The 26,897-nt window shown below is 42.4% G+C and overlaps 1 protein-coding gene across 1 annotated transcript; it reads right to left on the bottom strand.

Moving 5' to 3' along the window:
• Positions 1-12,049: 12,049 nt before the first annotated feature.
• On the bottom strand, positions 12,050-22,803 carry tmed9 (transmembrane p24 trafficking protein 9). Its single transcript, XM_060928013.1, has 5 exons — positions 22,636-22,803; positions 17,779-17,879; positions 17,543-17,668; positions 17,216-17,362; positions 12,050-13,529 (listed from the first exon to the last, which is right to left on the bottom strand). The coding sequence occupies exons 1-5, from the start codon at positions 22,781-22,783 to the stop codon at positions 13,380-13,382; spliced, it is 672 nt and encodes a 223-aa protein (XP_060783996.1). The 5' UTR covers positions 22,784-22,803; the 3' UTR covers positions 12,050-13,379.
• Between the last annotated feature and the right edge of the window lie 4,094 nt (positions 22,804-26,897).

Genomic DNA, 26,897 nt, shown 5'->3' with positions numbered 1-26,897 from the left:
GTTCAAGTGCTCTTGTGCTCGAGGATGGGCGCACTTGGAATGCAGCACACCTTTCCCTGGTCCCTGAGGCGGAACCAAACATGGAGGCTGACACAAAACAAGAGACATGCCCTGCACCTGTGTCAGAACCTGTCCAGAAAACAGAGATACCCCAACAACCGGCTGGTGTTGAGGCCATGGACAGACCAGTGAGAGTGAGAAGGGAGCCTGCTTGGCTTCAGGAGTATGAACATTAACTGTTCTGATGGACTGTGATTACATTGAGAAAAAAAAACTGATTGATGGACTGTGGTGAAACTGGAAAAAGGTGGAAAATAATACTGATGTAAAAATGCAAATAATTGTTGTTGACTACTAGGAAAACACTGCTTGATGTTGTTTATGTTAACACTACTTCTAATTGTTTGATACATGGATACTGTGATGCTAAGGTTTACTTCTACGTTCAGGTTCGAGATATACATCCACTTAGGTAAACGTTATCTGATAACAATGCAGTTTGTTATGGTTATTTCTAGCAATTGATGAGGTTAAGTCTTGAGCTGATGATAATAGAATGCCATTTGAGTTATTGCTTCACTGAATTTACTGCTCTACTGAATTCTGATTTATTACTGTGATGTTTTGGATTATTAAGTGCCTATGATACTGATTTCTGACTTTAGTTAACGGTAAGCTTTTCTTAAGAGAGGGGAAATACATTGTGTTTTCATTACTGCATTACTGTTATTACACCATGCCAGCAGGAGGCGCACATACAGGATTCATATGGGACTGTGTATAAGTTATGTGTGATGAAGAAGTCTAAGAGAGAAGTGTGAGTAAAAGTGAAGACCTTCCGACACCTGCTTGGTCTCCCGGTTATTTCACACCGTATACTAGTAAGTTCAAGTCTAGTATAGAACACACTGTATTATCTAATTCTCACTGCTTATAACTATACACCTCCCCGGTGGAGATGAGCTGGGAAACTGAAGACTGAAGGAACAGCTCCCTCTCTGATCCTGACTGTCTGACCTGTTCTGTCCAAATCCTCCGTTCTGAAGTGTTCACTGCAGAGCATGGATGACGGAGTAGCAGAAAACCCTTCCCGTCGCACAGCTGTCTCCCACTGCTTTTTCATGTCTTTATTTTTGGGAAACCTACATAGTATGTGAAAAGTTAGCTAAGCAACTAACAACAATCAGCGTAGTTACGAAGGAAATACTTCGTTGTTTGGAGACAGGTTTCACCGAGCGGCTATTATGCGCAAGACTTCATATTAGCCACAAAGTCAGAAAAATCTGTTCGTAAAATTACATTATAATGACCAAATACAATGAAAAGTATTTTTCCAGTCTTACCTGTGAAAGGTAATCCCATGTGATCTCATTTGGACGGTAAACCTGTTGGTACAGTTAAACGCAGCACATGAATGAGGCATCTTTATTCTCGGCTACTGTCTAGACGCTATACCAGAGACGGTTGAAGAATCTCCACTTTGCCACATCCAATATGGCGGCGAGGATGACGTATGATTCTACGCAGAAGGCGGCGTCTATGTTTTTTATGTCTATGCACACACATACCTAGAGCAGTGGGCAGCCATGCTAACAGCGCCCGGGGAGCAGTTGGGAGTTAGGTACCTCGCTCAAGGGCACCTCAGCCCAAGGCCGTCCCATATTACTGGGTCCGGAGCTCATCTCATCTCATTATCTCTAGCTGCTTTATCCTGTTCTACAGGGTCGCAGGCAAGCTGGAGCCTATCCCAGCTGACTACGGGCGAAAGGCGGGGTACACCCTGGACAAGTCGCCAGGTCATCACAGGGCTGACACATAGACACAGACAACCATTCACACTCACATTCACACCTACGGTCAATTTAGAGTCACCAGTTAACCTAACCTGCATGTCTTTGGACTGTGGGGGAAACTGGAGCACCCGGAGGAAACCCACGCGGACACAGGGAGAACATGCAAACTCTGCACAGAAAGGCCCTTGCCGGCCACGGGGCTCGAACCCGGGTCCGGAGCTTTTTTATTTTATTCTCATCTCATCTCATTATCTCTAGCCGCTTTATCCTTCTACAGGGTCGCAGGCAAGCTGGAGCCTATCCCAGCTGACTACGGGCGAAAGGCAGGGTACACCCTGGACAAGTCGCCAGGTCATCACAGGGCTGACACATAGACACAGACAACCATTCACACTCACATTCACACCTACGCTCAATTTAGAGTCACCAGTTAACCTAACCTGCATGTCTTTGGACTGTGGGGGAAACCGGAGCACCCGGAGGAAACCCATGCGGACACGGGGAGAACATGCAAACTCTGCACAGAAAGGCCCTCGCCGGCCACGGGGCTCGAACCCGGGTCCGGAGCTTTTTTATTTTATTTTCTCTTCTTTTTTTATTCTATTTTTTTTCCTTTTTTCTGTGTTTGACGTTTGTTTGACTGTTTTACTCCGCCGGTTGTGGTGTAACTCTGGACCCAGTTTTGGGCGTCGGTTCCCTCTAGGCCTTGGTTCGCCGTGGGTGATGCCTGTGCTCCCAGCTATGAACTGCAGTGAGCTCGTTGCTTATTTTAACATCGTGGTTGTCCAGTGCTCTGTGCTTTAATGCTTGGTGTGATGTTCCGAGCGATGTTGCTCGGTGGCATCACGGCAGCTGTGCAGGCGGTTTGGGACATACCGGCTCTCTACATGGCGGTGCTTCTGTGCTCGCTTTGTGGATCCATGGCGTGGTGTCCGAGCGATGTTGCTGGCGGCGTGACGGCGGCTGTGCTGGAGATGTGGGACTTGTTTGCGAGAGCCTTTTGATGGGACTGTGGCTGCTACACCACTGGAATGATATCTTGACCTCTGTTTGGTGGACTTTTTTTTTTGTCTATTATTGTAAAGCGACCTTGGGTTTTGAGAAAGGTGCAATATAAATTGAACATATTTATTTATTTATTTTATTAACCTAACCGCATGTCTTTGGACTGTGGGGGAAAACGGAGCACCCGGAGGAAACCCACACAGACACAGGGAGAACATGCAAACTCCACACAGAAAGGCCCTCGCCAGCCACTGGGCTCAAACCCAGAACCTTCTTGCTGTGAGGCGACCGTGCTAACCACTTACACCACCGTGATAAGGCAGTGAAGGAGTACTGCAAAAGTACAGTGGTGCTTGAAAGTTTGTGAACCCTTTAGAATTTTCTATATTTCTGCATAAATATGACTGAAAACATCATCAGATTTTCACACAAGTTCTAAAAGTAGATAAAGAGAACTCAGTTAAAGAAATGAGACAAAAATATTATACTTGGTCATTTATTTATTGAGGAAAATGATCCAATATTACATATCTGTGAGTGGCAAAAGTATGTGAACCTTTGCTTTCAGTATCTGGTGTGACCCGCTTGTGTACCAATAACTGCAACTAAACGTTTCCGGTAACTGTTGATCAGTCCTGCACACCGGCTTGGAGGAATTTTAGCCCATTCCTCCGTACAGAACAGCTTCAACTCTGAGATGTTGGTGGGTTTCCTCACATGAACTGCTCACTTCAGGTCCTTCCACAACATTTTGATTGGATTAAGGTCAGGACTTTGACTTGGCCATTCCAAAACATTAACTTTATTCTTCTTGAACCATTCTTTGGTAGAACGACTCGTGTGCTTAGGGTCCTTGTCTTGCTGCATGAACCACCTTCTCTTGAGATTCAGTTCATGGACAGATGTCCTGACATTTTCCTTTAGAATTCACTGGTATAATTCAGAATTCATTGTTCCATTAATGATGGCAAGCCGTCCTGGCCCAGATGCAGCAAAACAGGCCAAAGCCATGATACTACCACCACCATGTTTCACAGATGAGATAAGGGTCTTATGCTGGAATGCAGTGTTTTCCTTTCTCCAAATGTAATGCTTCCCATTTAAACCAAAAAGTTCTATTCTGGTCTCATACGTCCACAAAACATTTTTTCCAATAGCCTTCTGGCTTGTCCATGTGATCTTTAGCAAACTGCAGATGAGCAGCAATGTTCTTTTTGTAGAGCAGTGGCTTTCTCCTTGCAACCCTGCCATGCACACCATTGTTGTTCAGTGTTCTCCTGATGGTGGACTCATGAACATTAACATTAGCCAATGCGAGAGAGGCCTTCAGTTGCTTAGAAGTTACCCTGGGGTCCTTTGTGACCTCGCTGACTATTACACGTCTTGCTCTTGGAGTGATCTTTGTTGGTTGACCACCCCTGGGGAGGGTAACAATGGTCTTGAATTTCCTCCATTTGTACACAATCTGTCTGACTGTGGATTGGTGGAGTCCAAACTCTTTAGAGATGGTTTTGTAACCTTTTCCAGCCTGATAAGCATCAACAATGCTTTTTCTGAGGTCTTCAGAAATCTCCTTTGTTTGTGCCATGATACACTTCCACAAACATGTGTTGTGAAGATCAGACTTTGATAGATCCCTGTTCTTGAAATAAAACAGGGTGCCCACTCACACCTGATTGTCATCCCATTGATTGAAAACACCTGACTCTAATTTCACCTTCAAATTAACTGCTAATCCTAGAGGTTCACATACTTTTGCCACTCACAGATATGTAACATTGGATCATTTTCCTCAATAAATAAATGACCAAGTATAATATTTTTGTCTCATTTGTTTAACTGGGTTCTCTTTATCTACTTTTAGGACTTGTGTGAAAATCTGATGATGTTTTAGGTCATATTTATGCAGAAATATAGAAAATTCTAAGGGGTTCACAAACTTTCAAGCACCACTGTACTTATACAAAAAAGAATATATATAAAAGAAATAAACTACAAATTTAAAGATAAAAATGAACAAATTTGTATAAATTATATATAACAAACTGGACTGGACTAACAACACAGATGTCCTGTACAAGAAGGGCCAAAGTCGTCTCCACCTCTTGAGAAGACTGAGGTCTTTTGGTGTGTGCAGGACACTGCTTAGGACTTTTTATGACTCTGTGGTAGCATCAGCGATTTTCTACGCTGTGGTCTGCTGGGGCTGTGGAAGTTCAGAGAGGGACAGGAAGAAACTTAATAAACTGGTCAGAAGGGCTGGCTCAGTCTTGGACTGTCCTCTGGACTCCATTGAGGTGGTGGGTGAGAGGAGGATGTTAGCCAAGCTGACCTCAATCATGGATAACCCCTCTCACCCCCTACATGAGGCTGTGGGGGCTTTAAGCAGCTCTTTTAGTACTAGACTGCTACACCCACGGTGTAAGAAGGAGAGATACCACAGGTCATTCATACCTACTGCTGTCAGACTGTATAACACCCACAACTTGTAACGTAGCACCAATAACCTGTTTGTTATATTTGCACTACTTCACCACTACTACCTCTGCCATCTCTCATCGATGCAATTATTATGTGCAATAATATAGGCCTTAAACTATTTTTATGCATACTTATATATTATTTATGTATATATGTGTGTATATATACAGAGTCTACCGGTAATGTGCAATTTTTCCAAGCCTCTCAATAAGGTAATTTTTCTATACTTTTTCACGATAGATAATGCAAATAGCCCTCTGTATTTAATCCTTCGTTTTGTCTAATTTTTATTTCAGTTTTATTTGTTATCTGTTTGACATTTTTCTTGCTACTGTAACATGTGAATTTCCACGATGTGGGATGAATAAAGTGAATCTAATCTAATCTAAATTAACAGATTTGCAGATATACAGTTAACATAAGTGTATTACACAGGTGGAATTGCACGTGTAAGTATTGCACAGGTAGGGAGGAGGGTGGCACAGTGGTGTAGTGGTTAGCATTGTCACCTCACAGCAAGAAGGTCCTGGGTTCAAGCCCAGTGGCTGGCAAGGGCCTTTATGTGTGTGGAGTTTGCATGCTCTCCCTGTGTCTGCGTGGGTTTCCTCCGGGTGCTCCGGTTTCCCCCACAGTCCAAAGGCATGCAGGTTAGGTGTGAATGGTTGTTTGTCTATGTGTCAGCCCTGCGATAACCTGGCGACTTGTCCAGGGTGTACCCCACCTCTCGCCCATAGTCAGCTGGGATAGGCTCCAGCTTGCCTGTGACCCTGTAGGACAAGATAAGCAGCTACAGATAGTGGATGGATGGATGGGAGTAGGGAGATATTTACTTCTTTGTAAAAGTTAAACATGTTCATAATTTTTTATTTAATTTGTCACATAGCCCTTTGGCATCAGTTTTTACACCAGAACCCTTCCCCATCTTACCAGGCTTGGGACTAGCACTAAGTATGCACTGGTTTGTGCAACCCCAGTTTGGCTGGGTATTTTTATGTTTTTTAACCTAATCTGTCTGTCTGTCTTTGAGCCATGGGGGAAACTGGAGCACCCAGAGGAAACCCACACAGACAGAACATGCAAACTCCACACAGAAAGGCCCCTGTCAGCCATGGGGTTCAAACCCAGAACCTTCTTACTGTGAGGCAACAGTGCTAACCACTACACCACCTCACATGGAAAAAAAAAAAAGTTTTTCAAAACTTAAAAAAAAAAGTGTTTCACAATTTCAAACACACTTTAGGATTTGCAGCAGGCCTAGTTCTGACTGATCTCACTTTAGGCGTCTGTTTCACAGAGGTTGAAGTTGCAGTTTGTAATTTTGAAACTGTTTCTGAAGTCCTGGTAATTTCAAAGATACCACAGAAAAACAGATTTCATCAGTCTTCTCTTTACATTTTTACACATTCGAGCTGGAAAAGGATTCTTGCCCTTTTCATTAAGCCAAAATAGGCGTTGGTGAATGTAAAATGGAGTTTCCCTTGAAATTTTCTCACTAGGTCAAACACTGGAACCTGGTGGTTATCTTGGGTTCAAAGAACCATCGCTAGAACTGTTACAACCACACAATTTAATTCCTCCAAATAACCAGGGATAACGAGCATCACCTGGGTAACTTGTGGATTCCACAATGTCATGAGGAACCAACCCTCCTGGGAACAGTGCTCCGAGGTGACCTCCTGAGAGTGGCGGCATTAACCTTGTAATCCAGAGAAGGAGTACGGTGATACCCAGGTCTGCAGCACAAATTTCCTGGAAGTGCACAAGCCCATGGGGATGAGACACTTCTGATAGAGTGGTATGTCACAGTAGGCATCCATCCTGCCAACAGGCCATAGTGGTGAGATGATACCACCCAGTGGGCCAGTCTATTTTTAGACATGGGGCCCCTCGTTTTTGTCCTCAATAACAAACAAACAGTTAATCTGAGGAGTGGATGGCTGCCGTTTGGTCTAAGAAGTACAACAGGGTGCATACTGAGCAAAACAAATAATTCTCTGTAGATTTGCTTTCATGGAGCACTGCAAGGTCAATCAACTTTTTAACCAACTCGCACTCATTCTTCTGAAGTGATCATTAGGACAAAGGCATTTTTCACAGACACCCATTTCATTTCAACATCTTACATTGGATCATAGCACAAAGGGGAGAGCACATGCCAGGCTGCTGAGGATGGAGGCCCCTCACCTAGCTCACAAAACTATAATAAGTTTATGAGGTCCCAGAGATATGCCATCTATGGTGCTTTGACGTGCCACAATGGCTGCCACATACAACTTTAGTATATATTGAGACCACTATCCAGCAATCCCTGAAGAAAGATTAGGGTTTTAAGAATTGGGAAGTGCACCAGATCTAGTTGATAAGGCACACACCATTTGTGGAATGGCTTCTACCCAAGGACATACAAGGCTCATGTACTTGTGTTCAAGTGTGTTTCTTGGACTGCTAGGTCATAATTCTCAGATCATACTTCATCCTAAGGGGCTTAACCCACCAGCACAAATAACCTGGCTGGGGGTGCCAAATCTTTTCATCCATTTAAGACAGCAGATCTGCTGAGGGATGAAGCTATCAGGATGATGTTTCAACCACTAGTGAAAGTATTAGTTGGAACCAAGGTCAGGGCAAACATCTTGTAGTCACAAGTAGGACTTTACCTTTCTTGTAGAATTCTGCACAAAATGGGAAGAATAAGCAGTAGAGGTGGAAAGGTGTGCAATACGTAGATGGCAGGGCCAAACATGGGCCAGTCTGGATCCACTAGAAAGAACCACAATTGGCAGTGAGTTGACTTGGCACCTTGCCATACTTGTCCCTAGTCTGGGACACCAGTTCAGGGTGAAGTTGCCACCGTCCCAGATGTTGAAGCTGTCTTGTTTGTACAGATGACTATTAGTCCTAGTAGGTGAGTTGCTTTCAATGATTTAGTGTACGAGCCCATTGAATAGCTTCATTATTTTATTGCATCAATATCTTTGTCAGGAATGCTGAGTTTGGCCACAGTGTGACATGTTTGAACTCCAACACAGACACTGCCCGACCTCCCAAAAAAAAGTCACAATATTTTGCTGGACTGCCTTTAGCTTTGGTTACAGTGCACGTTTAACAATTGCATTGTTTCACAACATTTTATTTCCATCCAGAGTTGCATTAATTTTGCACCAAAATCTTTTCTTGACAATGGGAAAGTCCAACCACTTTGTAAAGTCTTCTCCAGCACATCCCAAAGACTTTCAATGGGGTTAAGGTCAGTACTCTGTGGTGGCAAATTAATTTGTGAAAATGATTCCTCATGTGGGGCGGCACGGTGGTGTAGTTGTTAGTGCTGTCGCCTCACAGCAAGAAGGTCCGGATTCGAGCCCTGTGGCCAACGAGGGCCTTTCTGTGTGGAGTTTGCATGTTCTCCCCGTGTCCGCGTGGGTTTCCTCTGGGTGCTCCGGTTTCCCCCACAGTCCAAAGACATGCAGGTTAGGTTAACTGGTGACTCTAAATTGACCGTAGGTGTGAATGTGAATGGTTGTCTGTGTCTATGTGTCAGCCCTGTGATGACCTGGCGACTTGTCCAGGGTGTACCCCGCCTTTCGCCCTTAGTCAGCTGGGATAGGCTCCAGCTTGCCTGCAACCCTGTAGAACAGGATAAAGTGCTAGAGATAAGATGAGATTCCTCATGCTCCCTGAACCACTCTTTCACTATTTGAGCCCTGTGCCATCAGGAAAGAAAATATCCACTGATAGAATAACCTGGTCATTCAGTACATTCAGGTCATCAGCGGACTTCGTTTTATTCATACATAACGTTGCTGAGCCTCAACCTGACTAATAAAAGCAACCCTAGATCATAACACTGACTCCAGAGGCTTGTACAGTCGCCACTATGCATGATAGGTGCATCTCTTCATGTGCTTCCCTTCTTCCCCTTATGCTCCCATCGCTCTGGAATAGAGTAAATCTGGACTCATCAGACCACATGACCTTTTTCCATTGCTCCAATCTTTATACTCCATAGCAAATTGAAGCCTTCTGATTAGTCTCGCTAACAATTCTTATGGCCACACAGCTGTTTAGTCCCGAACCTGAGCGTTCTCATCGCATCGTGTGTGTAGAAACGCCCTTTCACTATTAAACACAATCAAGAGTTCTACTGTTGACTTCTTACGATTCAACTTCAAGTTTTTAAGTGGTCTCATGGTCAGTCAAGATTTTATTCTGACAATTTCACCACTATTCTTCCAGGTTTTAATATTGCACTGGACAGTTCTTAACACAATTGCAGTAGTTTCAGCAGTCTCTTTAGTTGTTTTCTTAGCTTTACGTAGGCCAATAATCTGACTTAGGGCTGCGTACCTAAACGTAACATCAGGTACAGGTACAGAGGTTTAGGTACAGGTCCGGACCTGTACCTGAACCTGAACAATTTGACAAATTAACATGTGTTCTTCTGAACTTCTTCAATAATGACAGAAACATTAATAAACTGTTGACAGCTTGTCAGTATCTTTATTCAAAGAAAACCGAACATATGTTTCCTACCTCACTTCTCAGTCTCACACTTAGTTAACTTGGGACAAAAAGTCATAAGTTGTCTCAGCGAGAAGTGACTACACTAGAGTATTACAGACTATGCGCAGTCCGCAGCCTTTAACTTACGCGGCAAAATTACACAAAGCAACTAAGGCCGCCAATGCCAGCAAAGGAAAAATGGCTGACCTGCTTTTGAGTCTTTTTGACCAATCAGAACGCTGGATCAGCCAAGCTCTCACAATGTCTCCTGAGACTGTGGCGAGAGGATCTCAAATCAAAGATGGCTCTGATTTCAAGTTTCAGCGCGGCATTTTACGTCTTTTCCAGTGCTAAATTTTCATCTTTGTGGTAGGATTTACGCATCTTCAGTCACAAAATAAGCATATACTTGGTGTAAATTTATATCGGTACAGTACCGGTACTTCATGATCCGGTATTTTGGACCTGTACCGAATTGATTTTCACGGTACGGTACCAGTACACAGTATCGGTACGCAGCCCTAATCTGACTGTTCTGAAACACAATAACATCTTTTCCATGACCACAGGATGCATCTTCTGACAGGGTTGATTATGAAATGAGAAACTACTCACTGCATCAGTTAGGATTAAAAGAATTGAAGTCGGTTGAAATACATTAATCACTACAGTAATTATCCAAACAAAGGCTCTTAAGTATCAAATGCCTTTTTTTTTTTTTGCACCCAGGCAGTGTAATTCGCAAACTCATTTTTGTCCAAACTGCTGAACACCACGTCCAGGTACCACCGTGGGACCATTTGTGTGATGGTTAGAGACATTACACACTTTGAAGAAAAGTTCTGAATAGTTCATGCACGCTCAGAGGCAATCAGTCCGTCACTGTAGCACAGACGATGCTGCCACGTGGTTTTAGGCTACACCCAGGGAGAGACCCTTCCAGCCACCTCTGAGAGAAGAGGGGGAAAAAAAACAAAACATAGCCAACATGCCAATATTATGGGGAGTGGCAACACGACACACAGCAGGAATACAACCCAGATGGGATGCAATTCTCACACCCACACCCCAGGGCAATTTACAGTAGCCAAAACACCTAGACACTTGAACATATGAAATGCTATATAGACAGTAACCCTAGCTCAAGATTAAGTCCAGGGGCTACTGTGCCACTATACCATCCAAAAACTGCAAACTGCTCCTTGAATATTGAGTGCTGGTCCAGGATTAGCAGGAAAAAAATGGGCTTGCACTGTGGTGTGGAGGACTGAAAGTGGGGAGGATAAAGCAGAGACTTCAGATATTTCCATAATATACACCTTAGCATGTCACTTAAAGCGAGACGGCCTTTTGAGTTTATAAAATCTGTGAAATTTAGTTCCTTCTAAAATTTGGTCATTGTGATACATGTTTATTGCTGTAATATCTCAGAAAACATCAGGCCATTCTGTGGCTGGGAAGTTATTTAATTTGAGGAAATTCCCGAGCAAATAATGCACATGAAATCGCTTGCTTCACGCAGTCAAACAGACAGAGGAAGTCCGTGTGTGCATGTTCACCTTGACTGTGCACTGACAGTTACATCATTTTGTCGCTAAACGAACAGTTGATCACACCAAGGTGCTCGCTGACCGCTGATATTGATTAGTTTGGTCCTGCGTTTCCTTTCCTTTGCAACATATCTTTTCTTCTCGCTTTCCGTTACTGTAGTCGGTCTTTCATGCTTCACTCGCACACTCATGTCGTCCATTTTTCTCTCCTGCTTCAAATTTATATCCCATAATGCCTTGCGTAAACAGGGAAAGCCCACCATGTGATACATGACAGTATCTCGAATTGGGTCATGGTGAAGCAGGCAAAAATAGCAGAGAATTTTAGGGCCAGGTGGCCCTATATTTATTAATAGTTCTATTAAAAAAAAAAGGTTTTTAAATGGAAGTCTGCGATTCGAATTCAGTAGCTTTCAGTCCACTAAACAAATAACTGGATGTCAGGGAAAATTCTTTTTATGACCTACACTTGAAAAATCTGAAAGGCAGTCTAAGCTTTAAGAAAAGATTCTCGTTGAATGCAACAGTCCCAAGACCATTTCTTGAGGATCTACAAAGTTTCTGTCCAAACTTTTTTAAACAGATATGTGCGTCAGTAAATCAGCACAAAGTACAAAATGTTGAGTGCATAATAGATTAGGCAATTGTATCACATTTATTACTGCTTTCTTGGGAAAAGCAGTTTACAGTAGTATATTGGAAAAGATGTTACTACTGAACTGGAGGGAGATGAAAACTTTATTTGAGCGTAATCATGAACACATCATGACAGATTTCCCCTCTCGTCATTTAAAAAAGCTTAAACCCTCAGCCAACAATATCCGTGTATACACATCTATCAGAACCCCAAATTAAAAAAGTAGTACATGGTCACATCCTACATGGTTCAAAAATGGGGAAAATCTATAAAAGTAATAAAGTTGAAAAATAATTTATATGGGACAAAGAAACTTCAAGTAATAAAATTGAACTGAAAAGCAAAATTCAGCCTTAGAGCGCATTGAGGATGACCGCAGGGTTGATATTTCAGCTCTTCATGAAGGGAGGGAAAAAAATAATAATTTGGTGACAAGTCATTTCTATCGAATCAGAAATACCTGAGTATCTGAGCACACAGGAAAATAAGTGGCCAAGGTATATTGCAGGATGTTAAAATAATTGTAGATAAAGGATGACATTAGAATTTTAAACAAACCATGCAAGAATGGTTTATTAAAAAAAGTGACTCTTGCCTAGAATAAGCCAAATATTCTTCCAGAAAATATACAGTTAAGAGAACATTATAATTCTGTCTCTCCCTCCAAAATTTAAAGTTCAAAGCCCAAACAGTACTCAACCACAAATATGCAATTTTTCCCCCTCAACACATTATATAATGCAGGGGAGGGGAGAGAAGGGAAAAAAAAAAAAAGTGTCATTTTTCAGTACAGATCCGGTGTGTAGCCGCCTTTCTGCAAGCAACAGGAGCTGTAAACAACCTCGTGCAGCCACATGAGCTCAGAATCAGGCTGCAAAACAGCTCATGCTAATTGAACAAATGAATATTAAATAAAACTATTGACATACATTCATTCTGAAATAACCAAACTTTACATACGTCACTAATTCCTAACCAACAGAGTTTTGTGCACAAAAACAACAGAATCGGAGAGTTGATTTTTGTGTCTAGGATAAATGTGTGCATCTTCAGTGTAGGACAAGTTCACACAAGACTCCTGATATCATGCATTAAAAAAAAAAAAAAAAAAAAACTTCAGATCATTTTCAGACTTATGTAACGCTTTCCTTCAGACTGGACAAAAAAAAAAATCAAAATAATTAAAAAAAAAAAAAAAGTTATGTGGTTTTGGCCTTAAAGTCAGCTGGTATACAGCCAAGAGGTAAGTGGCATAGAAACAAAATATGGTGAAGAAAATAAATCTCGATGCAATTCTGGGAGAAATTTGAGTTGTTTCAACTTGGAGGTTCATTTCAGCAGTCTGGACTCGACTTTTCAATCAGCTGTGTACTGCATACTGAAATCAAAAACACTGACACACACGCACACACTTTACACTAATTTCTTGGCTTCAAAGAAACTCTTAAGATGCCTCATCTGCCAGAAACCGATAGCCACCAGGATCAGTGTCTGGACAATAGACCACCACAGGACTCTCTGGTTGGTGCTCTCACTGGTCTGTCTGAAGCGCTCTTCACGGTACTGAAAAAGGAGGACAGGACATTATTACATCATTTATACAGTACACACACACACAGGTGTGTAAGCGATACCCAATTTTTCACATTTTTACATGTGGTACATCAGTGACATCTAGAGATGGGCAATGTGATCTGTTTATTGCCCCAAATATCTATTCTGGATTTAAACCTAAATAAGCAAGTTATTTTTAGGGCTGTCAATCAGTTAAAATATTTAATCACGATTAATTGCATTACTGTCCACAGTTAACACATGATTAATTGCAAATTAATCACACTTTTTTTTAATCTGTTCTAAATGTACCTTTCAAGTTTTTGGGAGTAAGTGGACAAATCTGCTTGCTTTATGCAAATATATGTAGCCATGTCAGGAAGGATAAGGATTAACACAGCAAAAATTATTTTTGTGGGTATTTTATTCCCCCACTGCATTTAAAAAAAAAAAAAACTAAAGCAGCTATAAAACGTTATAATTGAGGGTTTAGCACAATTTGGTGTGAACAAAACAAAATATAGTATTTTCCTCTAGTTCTGTACTTAACTTCCAGCCTCCAATAAAATATACTAAAACGAGGTGATGTGGACGCTGGACAACAGTAGTGGCCATCTTTAAATAAAGAAAATAAAAATACAAAACCCAAATAAACATTTGTTAAGCCACACAGCTCATGAAGATGTTTTCCAGTAAAATACAATAATTCCGTGGTAAACATACAGTACATTCATGAGCAAATATTGCATTTATAAACACTTACATAACTCACAAATTTCTCAGAATTAAACAAACGCTCACTCCAGTGTGCAGCCTGCACACTTACACACAGACACACCCCTACCCACCCTCCTGGACCTTCACACATTATCTTTTCTCCCCTCTGGACCATCAAAAGTATATTAAAAAAAAAAAAAAAAACATTTAATGTAAACAGTCAGAATGCAGGCGGCACGGTGGTGTAGTGGTTAGCGCTGTCGCCTCACAGCAAGAAGGTCCTGGGTTCGAGCCCTGGGGCCGGCGAGGGCCTTTCTGTGTGGAGTTTGCATGTTCTCCCCGTGTCCGCGTGGGTTTTCTCCGGGTGCTCCGGTTTCCCCCACAGTCCAAAGACATGCAGGTTAGGTTAACTGGTGACTCTAAATTGAGCGTAGGTGTGAATGTGAGTGTGAATGGTTGTCTGTGTCTGTGTCAGCCCTGTGATGACCTGGCGACTTGTCCAGGGTGTACCCCGCCTTTCGCCCGTAGTCAGCTGGGATAGGCTCCAGCTTGCCTGCGACCCTGTAGAAGGATAAAGCGGCTAGAGATAATGAGATGAGATGAGTCAGAATGCAGCAATACAAGTCGATTCTGTACAGAAGTGCACTTTATCACGACTTACACCGACCAGCTACTCACGACACTACTCGCTTGTGCTACGTCACTTCCTGATTTCCCAAACTATGAGGGAGGGGCACAGAACGTACATGCGTTAGTCACGCACGTGAAGCATTAGGTATGAAATGTAAAGTGATAGATTTGACAGAATTGTTTACGCTCTCTTTAGGTGCTTCCGGACCAAACAGTTCTAGGCAGCTACCTGAGAACTGTATACCTCCAAGGGCTTTTGTTCCTGTTTGCATTCACACTGCCATTAGAAACGATGATGTGACATAAGACAGCTTGCTAGTGTGACGTTAGCAGGAAATGCATACCTGTCAACCTTGAAAAAAATTTTATGAGTACAATTTTACAATTTCATGATTTACCCCCCCCCCGCGTCAACCTCACCCCGACCCGGCGCGCATGCGCCCCCACAGACCACAACCAGCAGACCAAAAACACACTTTCAATCCAGTTTTATTGATTGACCTTGGGAACATAGTCCAGTTTTGTAAAACATTCCTATTGATAGACTTTGGGAAACTGTTATTGATGGCTCTTGGGAACTTCCGTCCGTTTTGAAAAACACAACAAACATTAAATACATGTGCAAATGAAATGAAATTAAACCAGAGCCACTCTTTCAAAATAAATAACACATTAAATTAATACAGTATGTAAAAAAGGCACTTTCAACACAAAACATGGTATGCACAAATTTCCCATGCAATAGGTTTAGACTTTTGCATTTTTTAACATGTTGGAAGTATATTGCATTATCCAGTAAAAATATTGCAGTATTTTGTAGTACGCCTTTTTCATGTGCAAACTATTGCATTTACTGCAGTAATACTGTATAAAAAAGCATTTGATACTGCAGTACCACGCAGGTTTTTTCATAAGAGGGATGACCAATTTTCGACTTCACATCATCTGCAAACATTCTAGGCTACCACTGACAGAAGTTACCGACTGCCCTTAAGATATACAACACGCTATGTTTTGTTGAGCACATCAATAAAGTGGTACTTATCATAGTGATTCAATGAGAGCGCGAGAGGAATTGTAATCAGGTTTCGTTGGTTACCGCATCGAATATGCGACCTCGAGTGACGGCTTCCAAGTTAAATGAAGAACTAGCCTGTACTGTTGGTGTTGTAAATGCACAAAATAACGGCTAGGAAGCTCGAGTACACGTGAAACACAACCGTTTCTGTTACAAATATAAAAACGACGTTTCAATCCCCGACTCGCTCTAGCCACCTGGCTGCACCGCTGCACTCAAGTCAGAGACGCGAAGGAGGAAGGGGAGGAGGTGAAGAGGGCAGAGCTACACGCTCTGGAAGAGGGGCGGGGACATTGGGCAAACTGTTCCATTCTGGCTTTGAGTTTTCTCACAGATCAGCGGTATCAACTTCAGCGAGAACTTGACTGAAATGAGAGTTCGGACAATATGCGTACTTTTTAATGTGAAAACATACAGTCGTACAATGAGGTAAAAATTCGTAGCGGCTACGCAAGATGCGTACAGGTTGGCAGGTATGGAAATGCTAGCAAAAATAGAAATATTTCGCTTAAATGCGTTAAAACCGTGCTGCGTTTCCTCCATCACACTTGCACTGAGTAAAGAATGGACTTCACTGTCAGTATATTTGTCCTCATTCTTTTTATTTTTAATGCCAAGTGTTAATAGCTGTTTACATGAATAAAAAAAAAAATGGCAGTTGCTGCACTGGCTTGTGTTTGGACCAATCAAACGCTGGGAGCATACTAAGAACTGTGTTCTAATAACTTTGATTGTTCTCAGTTCCAGCAGTGCAGAGACACACAAAAAAAAAAAAGGCAGGAACTTCATTTAACAGTTGTACGAACAATGAAAAGGTTCCTCTGGTCTGAAAGTGTCTTTTGAACATCAATTATCACATTAGCCAGAAATATGTCTTAAATATTATACTATTATACCCCTAAGAAAATGTCTGCTACAGACTTTAGCAGGACAAGACAAACGACTATACATTTTATTTTATATTAACTGACGTATTTAAAGCTTGCAAATGTGCAAATCTACATTCATAGCTACTGCCAAACTAACTGCTACCCAAGTTATTTGAGTATACGTCATTTCACAATCCTTTCTCGTTCGAATTTAATGCTTCTTTCACAAGACAAATATTACCTGCATTTAATTTCCCTGCTGCAAGAGGAACCGGTCCATAACGCATGCACTGTGGCTCCTCTGAACGCTTATTTATAAACCCTCTCTCTGTGTCAGGTCACATATTCTCTCACATGCAGCCATATAAATCAGCTTTTTGCAAATAAGGGATTAAACTTACTCTTTGATAGTTCTGCTCCTTCTGGATCTGATCAACCTGCTCCACAAGCTGGCGTACTCTCAGCTGCAGCTCGGTCAGCTTGTCTTTCGCAGCGATCTCTGCATAGTTATTGGCGTGCTCACCCACCTGGATGTCCAGATGAACTCGCTATGGAGAGGACGCAAAGTGTGACACGTTATATAGAAAACAGCACTAAAATCCACACACCATATTATAATATATATATATATATATATATATATATATATATATATATATATATATATATATGGACTTGAGCCATTCATGTTTTTTGACTGTAAAACATGAATGCATGTTTTAACTCACAAGCATTCCACCAGCGAACAAAGAAAATTTGGAGGAGTTGGAGTGCAAACAGATCTGGTGTTCTCCAGGTGTGTGGGAGGTGAAGGTGAAGCGGCCTTCTGACCCATACTGACGAGACAGGATCACCTAAAACCACATGGGGGTAGGTGTGTGTGAATACACATTCAAATTTGCGCTTTTGAAGTACTGAAATAATTCCCAATGCTTGTCAATTAGCATGCTGGATGGCAACTGACCTTCTCATCAGGATCTTTTACTTCCACAAACATCCCGAGCCCTGGCGTAGCAGGGAGATATGATTCTGACTGCTTGTCATACAGCTGCGTTCGGTAGTTTCCTGGAGAAGTTGTAATTGCACAGTTAGAAAATGCTTAAAAAAAAAAAAAAAAGATTTGGCTTTTAATATGCATCTTCTGCTCCGGATATGTTTTTACCGGTAACTAGCAGAGCTTCAGTATTGCGAAAAGACACACTGCAGCTACAGGATGTGGTTTCACAACAGTTGAAGGATAATTGTTTAACAAAGTCTGCTGTGCTTAAAATACACAGTGTGGATATGGTATATTATACCAAAGTAGATTTAAAAGAAAGGTATTTTTAACAAAAACTAAATCAGTTTTAATACTGGATAGTGATTTAAAACAAAAGCAAAAAATACACACACTAGCCCTAGTAATACTAATTGAGTACGTTCCCTATAATTTATATTTCGCAAACATTTAAAGAGAAACCTACACGATCATGACTATGATATTCTAATCTATATACAATATGCTTCTATATTAAAAAAAAAAATTATCCAGCCACTATCTATACTGCTTATGCGACAGGGTTGTGGTGAAAGCTGGAGCCAATCCCAGCTGACTTCAGACAGGTCAGAATCAGAAAAACTTTGTCTCATCTCATTATCTCTAGCCGCTTTATCCTGTTCTACAGGGTCGCAGGCAAGCTGGAGCCTATCCCAGCTGACTACGGGCGAAAAGCGGGGTACACCCTGGACAAGTCGCCAGGTCATCACAGGGCTGACACATAGACACAGACAACCATTCACACCTACGGTCAATTTCGAGTCACCAGTTAACCTAACCTGCATGTCTTTGGACTGTGGGGGAAACCGGAGCACCCGGAGGAAACCCACGCGGACAACATGCAAACGCCACACAGAAAGGCCCTCGCTGGCTACGGGGCTCGAACCCGGACCTTCTTGCTGTGAGGCGACAGCGCTAACCACTACACCACCATGCCGCCCAGAAAAACTTTGTCATGACAGAAAATCATCTTAGGTGTGGCTCACCAACATACAAAAACAACCACCAGACAATTGACACAAAGGCTCTATTGCAAGGTTAACATGGAGACGAACAAGCATTACACCTATAAGCAATTTAAACTGTTTTTACACGGGCACTTGCACCAGAAAAAAAGTTGCCCCGGTGCACAATTTGACACCCGTGGGCGCAACTTGCTCCACTTTACGAGGCGGTACATCTTGTTGCGGGCGCAACTTGCTCCTGCTTAACGCAATCAATGGCAAGTAGGAGAGCTTTCCATGTGCACTGTAGCATTCATCTGGGTCATTTATCATCCAGACAAGACCGCGTCACAGAAAATTCAATGGTCCATTCTTCTCGAGTGCTTTTCCTTGTCAAACTTCTCCATCTTTAAACGATGGAGTAAAGCGATTCCCAAGCCAATCGCAGTGATAACTGGACTAGTTCTTATCCTCATTCAGTTGTGGGGAGATGCAGATCATTGTTTGCTTTTTCAATTTAAAATTCATCTCAAAGAGTCAACTCAGAGGGGCGGCACAGTGGTGTAGTGGTTAGCACTGTCACCTCACAGCAAGAAGGTCCGGGTTCAAGCCCCATGGCTGACGAGGGCCTTTCTGTGCAGAGTCTGCATGTTCTCCCCGTGTCCGCGTGGGTTTCCTCTGGGTGCTCCGGTTTCCCCACAGTCCAAAAGACATGCAGGTTAGGTTAACTGGTGACTCTAAATTGAGCATAGGTGTGAATGTGAGTGTGAATGGTTGTCTGTCTCTATGTGTCAGCCCTGTGATGACCTGGCGACTTGTCCAGGGTGTACCCCGCCTTTCGCCCGTAGTCAGCTGGGATAGGCTCCAGCTTGCCTGCGACCCTGTAGAACAGGATAAAGCGGCTAGAGATAATGAGATGAATGAGTCGACTCAGAGTGTCGGTCCGTTCCCTGAAAGACACATTACTCGGAGTGAATCAGTCTTCCAGAAGCGAAAGTTTGATTTGCCGCCAAATCACCAAGAGGACAATAAAGCAAGTTAAAATCAAGCTTCTGATCACTGATTTGCATATGCACGCTGTTGTGTTTACCTGTCTAACATCCAGTTTGCCAACGATAAGAGAATGAGCATATAAACACGAAGGAAGGTGGACACAACTTGTTCCCACTGCCTGTGTAAAAAGCACATTAGAGTAGCCAGCTGATCTCATCCACATGCCTTTGCACTGCGGGAGGAAACCCACATGGGCACAGGGAGAAAAACTCCACACAGAAAGGCTCCAGTTGAACACAAGGTTCAAAACAAGAACCTTCTAGCTGTGAGAAAACAGTGCTACCCATTGCACCACTGTGCTGCCCTGTAAATTAGTTAACACTGTGTACAGAAACACAATAGGGCAGTTCTGTATTGGAGTCTCAAAACTTCTTCCCCTCATGCTCTGAACTCCTGAACTGTTATTCAGGTGAAATTCAAGACAAGTCCTGAATGGGGTCCTGGAGTGAGGGTGGAGCACATTCTCGAGCAGTGAAGAAGGAATTAGTTATGTAGCATATTTACATTTCAGACTGTGTAAACATCAGTAAAAATGTCAAGTCCAACCCAAAGTCTCATATGCGCAAATCTCAAGTCAAGAATATTGGAATGTGCGGTAACATGGCACTAAACCATTCGTAAGTTTTTCACCCAAAGAGTGGCCTTGTCTTCATAACAGTAGGTGGGTTTCCATTAACATTTTTCATATTTAAGTCACATGACGAAGAACGAAACCAAAAGATCACTGTGCCAGCACTTATCAAGCCTTGGACATCTGTTGCCATGTGTAGTTGGAATGACCATTGTGTTTCAAGGACTTAAAAAAAAAAAAAATCACTTCTATTCTGCACAAAACTAAATACGCACATAATGTCATCCAAGAATAATTACTAATTGTATTTAAAAAAGAATAATATAATTCTTAAACAACAAAAACAACCAAGCATCATACTTAGTGTATATCATGGGTAAATTCAGGAGCAAAATCAATGTAATTCTCCTATTTCATATTAAACTTTGGTCAAATATCTGTTATATTTTGTGCAATTTTTTTTACCTTGCGCAATACCAGAAAAATTCAGTTGAAATCAAGCCATTTGAGGCGAATTGGTCCGCCTCTGAAAAAACTTGGCATTTGGATTTCTCGGCAAACATTGATTTGTGTGACGTCGCATGCGGGACGCCTCCTTCTGAATCCTACATCAGCACTGGTTTATTTATGAGAAAATGACCTGGTGGTTTTCTGCAAATTTCTTCAACGTTTTCACGTAATTATTAAAATTAATAACAGATGTACCGTAGGAGGGTGCAGCAACACCAATCATGATGGGATTAGTACTCATCGTTTTCCAAAAGACCGGACAATGAGAGAGAAATGGGAGCGCTTGGTCCACACAGGCTGTGCACTGAAACTGTGCAAGCACTTGCAGCCTGCTGGCGCTTCCGCAGATAACGTCACAAATCTGGCTCCAGACTCCCTTGGGATTTTTCCAGACGCATTTTGTTATTTTAGTTTTTTCTGCTGTAGACAGACGGCCTTGTGCAAAATTACCCTTCTGGATGAGTGTGTAAAGGGACATACTTTCATATAAAAAAACAAACAAACACGAAATTGGTCCAGAATATGCACTTTAAGGCATGACACTAGAGGTAGAAATAAATTCAGGTCACATCAATCATTTTTAAATTTCTGGATAAGTTGCATCCAGAACACGCCTTCTTTTGAATTATATCACTAAAATAAAATTTTTACAGTTTTTGTCCATTCATGTCATCACATTATCTAACTGAAGAATGATCTAAGCTCCGCCCACTTTATCACGGCACAATTACGTCATGACCAAACGCTTATTTTCTGAAATACGCATCAATTTCTTTTATAAACCACACTAATTACAGTGAAAACGTTACGGCACATAGTTAAAATACAGTTTTTTTTATTTCTATCCGTGATGAGACATGTATTACAGATAAATTCAACAATAATGAGCATTTTGGAGAAGTTTTTACACAGAAAAGGGGGGACCCACACACAAACTAATTTTAAGAGTGTATGGTATTTTCTTGGGTTAAAAAAAATTAAAATAAAAAAGCAATAAGAAGATGAGCATCCCTGACTTTTTTTTTTTGGTAAAAGTATTTCTCAGTAGTGTCTTCACAGTGAAAACCCAATATCAACAGACTAGACTTCCGGTTTTTAATTAAGTATAGTAATGGATGCATATTTAAATAAATAACAGCTTATTTGTATAAGAAAATACTTGTAAGAACATCTGCAGTCAACTGGCAAAGAAGGCTTTTTTGCCTTAACAGATGGAAGCAGTGTTGAATAAATTGTCTTTGGTTTCCTCTAAATATAAACAAGAGGCAAGCGGTCAGTCAGTCGCTCTATTACAAACAGCTTGTTAACAAAATTATTCCTAGTGCCAAAATGTGACCATCATTATTTTTGAACCAAAGTACCTGCTACACTTTCCAAACCAGTCAGTAAGTTCAATGAGAATCTGAGAGTCACCAAACCTAGCATAGCTAGCATAACCTAGTAACCAAACCTAGCATAGCTAGCATAGCTGTCGCAGCGAGCCGGCTAGCGTCGCGGTGTTTACATCACCGATATAAAAGTCCAAACATATTTCCAACCCTAGTACAGATACAATATAAACAACAAAATGCTAAAACGCTAAGTTATTTTATCCAGCGAGCTACTGCAGGTAGCCGTCAAGCTAACCTGACAGGATATCGGCTAACCTTTTAGCATTTAGCTACAACCGTCTCCCTGACCCGGAAAACTTCCACTTGACATACTGACCGATTATCATGGTTTCATCAGGAATTTCTTCAATGAAACATTTCTTTTCGGTCTCGCCGATATGAAAGTACAGTGCAGAAACGAGACTGCAGCAAACATGTAAAAATACAAATGAGCTTAGCATTAACTGCATTTTCAACACCATCATGCAGCCACTGTCGAGGAACAAAGCACTGAGTCTGCGCAGAGCCACCAGTGCCACGTAAACGTTCACAGGCTGTCGACCAATCACAGGCGGCGATCGGGCTTGTTCTGACCAATCGCAGCAGTTTCCGGTCTCACCTTCGCAAATAAATGAATGGCCCTCGGAAACTGACGTGAGCAAAACTACTGGATAAACCTAAAGGGACTTAAAGAAAGTTACCCAACAAAGATGGTTGTAGAAGCTTGTTGGGAGAGAGAAAAAGCACACAAAAAAGCTTTGGATGGATATGAAATTGCATTGCAGAGCAAATGAAAGTCCTTGAAGTGGAATTTTGCCCAACTGTGATATAGCCGGTAAAACCAGAATGGATGCTGGTGATGTAGGTTTGGAGCTACTGAATATCTCATCTCATTATCTGTAGCCGCTTTATCCTGTTCTACAGGGTGGCAGGCAAGCTGGAGCCTATCCCAGCTGACTACGGGCGAAAGGCGGGGTACACCCTGGACAAGTCGCCAGGTCATCACAGGGCTGACACATAGACACAACCATTCACACTCACATTCACACCTACGGTCAATTTAGAGTCACCAGTTAACCTAACCTGCATGTCTTTGGACTGTGGGGGAAACCGGAGCACCCGGAGGAAACCCACGCGGACACGGGGAGAACATGCAAACTACACACCAAAAGGCACTCGCCAGCCACGGGGCTCGAACCCAGACCTTCTTGCTGTGAGGTGACAGCGCTAACCACTACACCACCCTGCCACCCCGCTACTGAATATCTCATCTCATCTCATTATCTCTAGCCGCTTTATCCTTCTACAGGGTCGCAGGCAAGCTGGAGCCTATCCCAGCTGACTACGGGCGAAAGGCGGCGTACACCCTGGACAAGTCGCCAGGTCATCACAGGGCTGACACATAGACACAGACAACCATTCACACTCACATTCACACCTACGGTCAATTTAGAGTCACCAGTTAATCTAACCTGCATGTCTTTGGACTGTGGGGGAAACCAGAGCACCCGGAGGAAACCCATGCGGACACAGGGAGAACATGCAAACTCCGCACAGAAAGGCCCTCACCAGCCACGGGGCTCGAACCCGGACCTTCTTGCTGTGAGGTGACAGCGCTAACCACTACACCACCGTGCCGCCCCGCTACTGAATATTAAGCAGAGAAATAAGACAACAGGTCTAGTCCAGGAATACTACAGCCATGGGTGGTATAGTGGTTAGCACTGTCGCCTCACAGCAAGAAGGTTCTGGGTTCAAGCCCAGCAGCTGATGAGGGCCTTTCTGTGTGGAGTTTGCATGTTCTCGCCGTGTCTGTGTGGGTTTCCCTCACAGTTCAAAGACAAGTGGTTAGGTTAACATGAGGTTGAAGTGCCCTTGAGCCTGCTCCCCAGGCGCTGTAGCATAGCTGCCCATTGCTCTATGTATATGTTTATTGCTCACGTGTGTGTTCGGATGGGTTACATACAGAGGAGGAATTTCACTGTGCTTAAATGTACATGTGATGAATAAAGCATTCCTGTTGGATAGTTTTTACTGATGGATCCTTTGAAGCTGCTTTTACATGGGCACTTGCGCCAGAACAAGTTGCCCTGGTGCAACTGCCCATCTAAACACAATTTGTTCGGGAACAGTTTGATACTGGTGGGTGCATCTTGTTCCAGTCGCAACTTGTTCCCGCTTACCCTCTCAACACAATCGGTAGGCAGTAGGAGGGCTTATACCGTATGTGCAACAGGACCGTTCATCCAGGTCATTTATCATCCATACAAGCACAGTACCGCTTCATGGCAAATTCAGTGATCAGTTCTTCATAAGTCCTTTTCCTTATCAAACTTCTCCACCTTTAAACAATGGAGTCAAGCAATTCCCAAGCAAATCACAAAGAAGTAGTTCTTCCCCTATCCTGTTGTGAAGAAATGCAAAACATTGTTTACTTTTTCAATTTAAAATTCATCTAAAAGAGCCAACTCGGTCGATTTGTCCCCTGAAGAACATCACTTGGACTCAATCAGTTTTCTGGAAGACAGATTTACCACTGAATCACAGAGCGTTTAAACAGAAATGAGCAGCAAGAGGACAATAAAGCAAGTTAAAAAACAAGCTTCTGATCATCAGTTTGCACATACACACTTTTGTGTTTACCTGTCTAACCTCTGGCTTGCCACCGACAGAGAGTGAGCGTGGAAACAAAGGAAAGTGGGTGCAACTTGTTCCTGGTCTCTGTGTGAAAGCAGTTTTACATGGGCAGCGGGAACAAGTTGCACCCACTTTCCTTTGTGTTTACACTACCACTGAATTTGCCGTTAAGCAGTCTTGTCCAGATGATAAATGACCCAGATGAACGCTACCCCACACACCTAAGCCCTCCTACTTGTCACCAGTTGTGTTTAGATGGTAACAGTGGGAACAAGTTGTGCTCACCGGTGTCAAATTGTTCCAGAACAAATCATGTTTAGATGGGCAGCTGCACTGAGACAACTTGTTCCAGTGCAAGTGCCTGTGTAAAAGCAGCTTAACAGGGGCAGCAGTAGTGATCCCTAGTCTCCAGACTGGTGTCAGTAGGAGAACATCAGATAACCGGAGTGTGTATACTGTTGAGCTATTTGGAGTTCTGCTAGCACTGGAGTGTGTGGAAGAGGTGGTGGCAAATATACTCAACAAAAATAAAAACTTTACACTCGTTTCAAAGTCAATAATTTGAACATTTTGGAAAATAGGTTTGAAATAATGATTGTATTCAATTATCTTGTTATTAAAGATGCTATAGCATACAGATCATGTTTGTCATGGAATCGGTTCCACCGGAAATGCGACGACAATGTCCATGATCAAAAACTGTGAGTCACAACTTAATGAAATCATGTCAATATCGGGTGTGTCCTCCATAAGCATTCACAACTGCGATACGTCGTCTCCTCATGGATTGGATGATGCATCTGAACACAGCTTGGGGAATGCGCCGCCATATTTGTACCAACATGGCACCAAGCTCCTGCAAGTTCTGTGGAGGGTTCCTTACGGTCGGCTGTGGTGCCAGTTTGATGGAGACGTGTCTGGAGATTATGGATGGTCTGTCGACTGCATCCCATAACCCTCGCAACGTCAGTGTCGGATGTTCCCGTATTCAGCATGCCAATGGCACGTTCACGCTGAATGTTTGACAGTCGTGGCATTGCAAATTAACAAATAATTAACCATAAAACCTTGTTTTTCTGAGATGACACTCTACTCTGCTACCGTGAGATCAATTGCACGTGTATCAATAGGTCACGTCACTTGTGTCACGTGGAAACGTGATTTTAGCGTGCAGTGCTCTCGCACGTGCTACGTAGGCCCGACCAGTAGAATGAATGTGTGACGTAATGCCCTTGACAATGCATTTAACCATAATCACAAGAACTCTTTCAAGAAAAGTTTCTAAACACTATTTGAAAAATAACGAGTGTCAAGTTTTTATTTTTGCTGAGTATAATATACTCATCTGTAGTGATTCAGTGTCAGCACTGTCAAGTATTAAAACAGGAATAGCCAGAAAAAAATCAAGACTTAATATACGAACTGATATTCGCTAACTCCGGGCTCGCTAGCCAAGGAGGGAAATGTAATGTTCATGTGGGTTCCAGCACACTCAAATTCCTGGGAATGAAAAACTAGACAAGCTCGTGAAGGAAGTGGTCAGAAAGAGAAGTATGGAAATTATTAATAAACTTTCAAAATCAGAGAGGAAACTACTGTTTGGAAGGAAATAATCAACAGCAGCAGTACTGGGACAGTGAGACTAAAGGAAGACAGCTGCACAGAATTCAGAATAAAGTAAGAAGGGCAAGAATTAGAGGAACCAGCAGACCTGGTCATTGCAAGTATTGTCATGCAGTGGAGTCAGTGGATCATGTCCTGATGTCATGTGCGTAGTCTAAAGAGGAGAGAAAGGAAACGAATACGGAGTTACAGCCTAGGACAAGAAGTATCCAGGATTAAAGATGTGCTGCAGTACGGGGACACGATGGAGGGGAGAAAGTGCTTCTTTTGGTTTCTGAAAACAACCGGGCTCATCACAAGTGTAATGGACAACTAAATCCAAAAGGAGTCAGTACTGCA

Source organism: Neoarius graeffei, chromosome 8 (assembly GCF_027579695.1).
Source record: "Neoarius graeffei isolate fNeoGra1 chromosome 8, fNeoGra1.pri, whole genome shotgun sequence".
Classification (NCBI taxonomy): Eukaryota; Metazoa; Chordata; class Actinopteri; order Siluriformes; family Ariidae; genus Neoarius; species Neoarius graeffei.
Note: the sequence above shows the minus strand (reverse complement) of the source record. Positions and strands in the feature narration are given on the sequence as shown.

Excerpts from the sequence above, each read along its gene's own strand:
- tmed9 (XM_060928013.1), bottom strand. The coding sequence starts at position 22,783 with ATGATGGTGTTGAAAATGCAGTTAATGCTAAGCTCATTTGTATTTTTA. Across the intron at positions 17,669-17,778 it reads TAAAAGATCCTGATGAGAAG|GTGATCCTGTCTCGTCAGTA; the intron begins GTCAGTTGCCAT and ends ATGTGGTTTTAG. Across the intron at positions 13,530-17,215 it reads AGGAGCAGAACTATCAAAGA|TACCGTGAAGAGCGCTTCAG; the intron begins GTAAGTTTAATC and ends CTCCTTTTTCAG.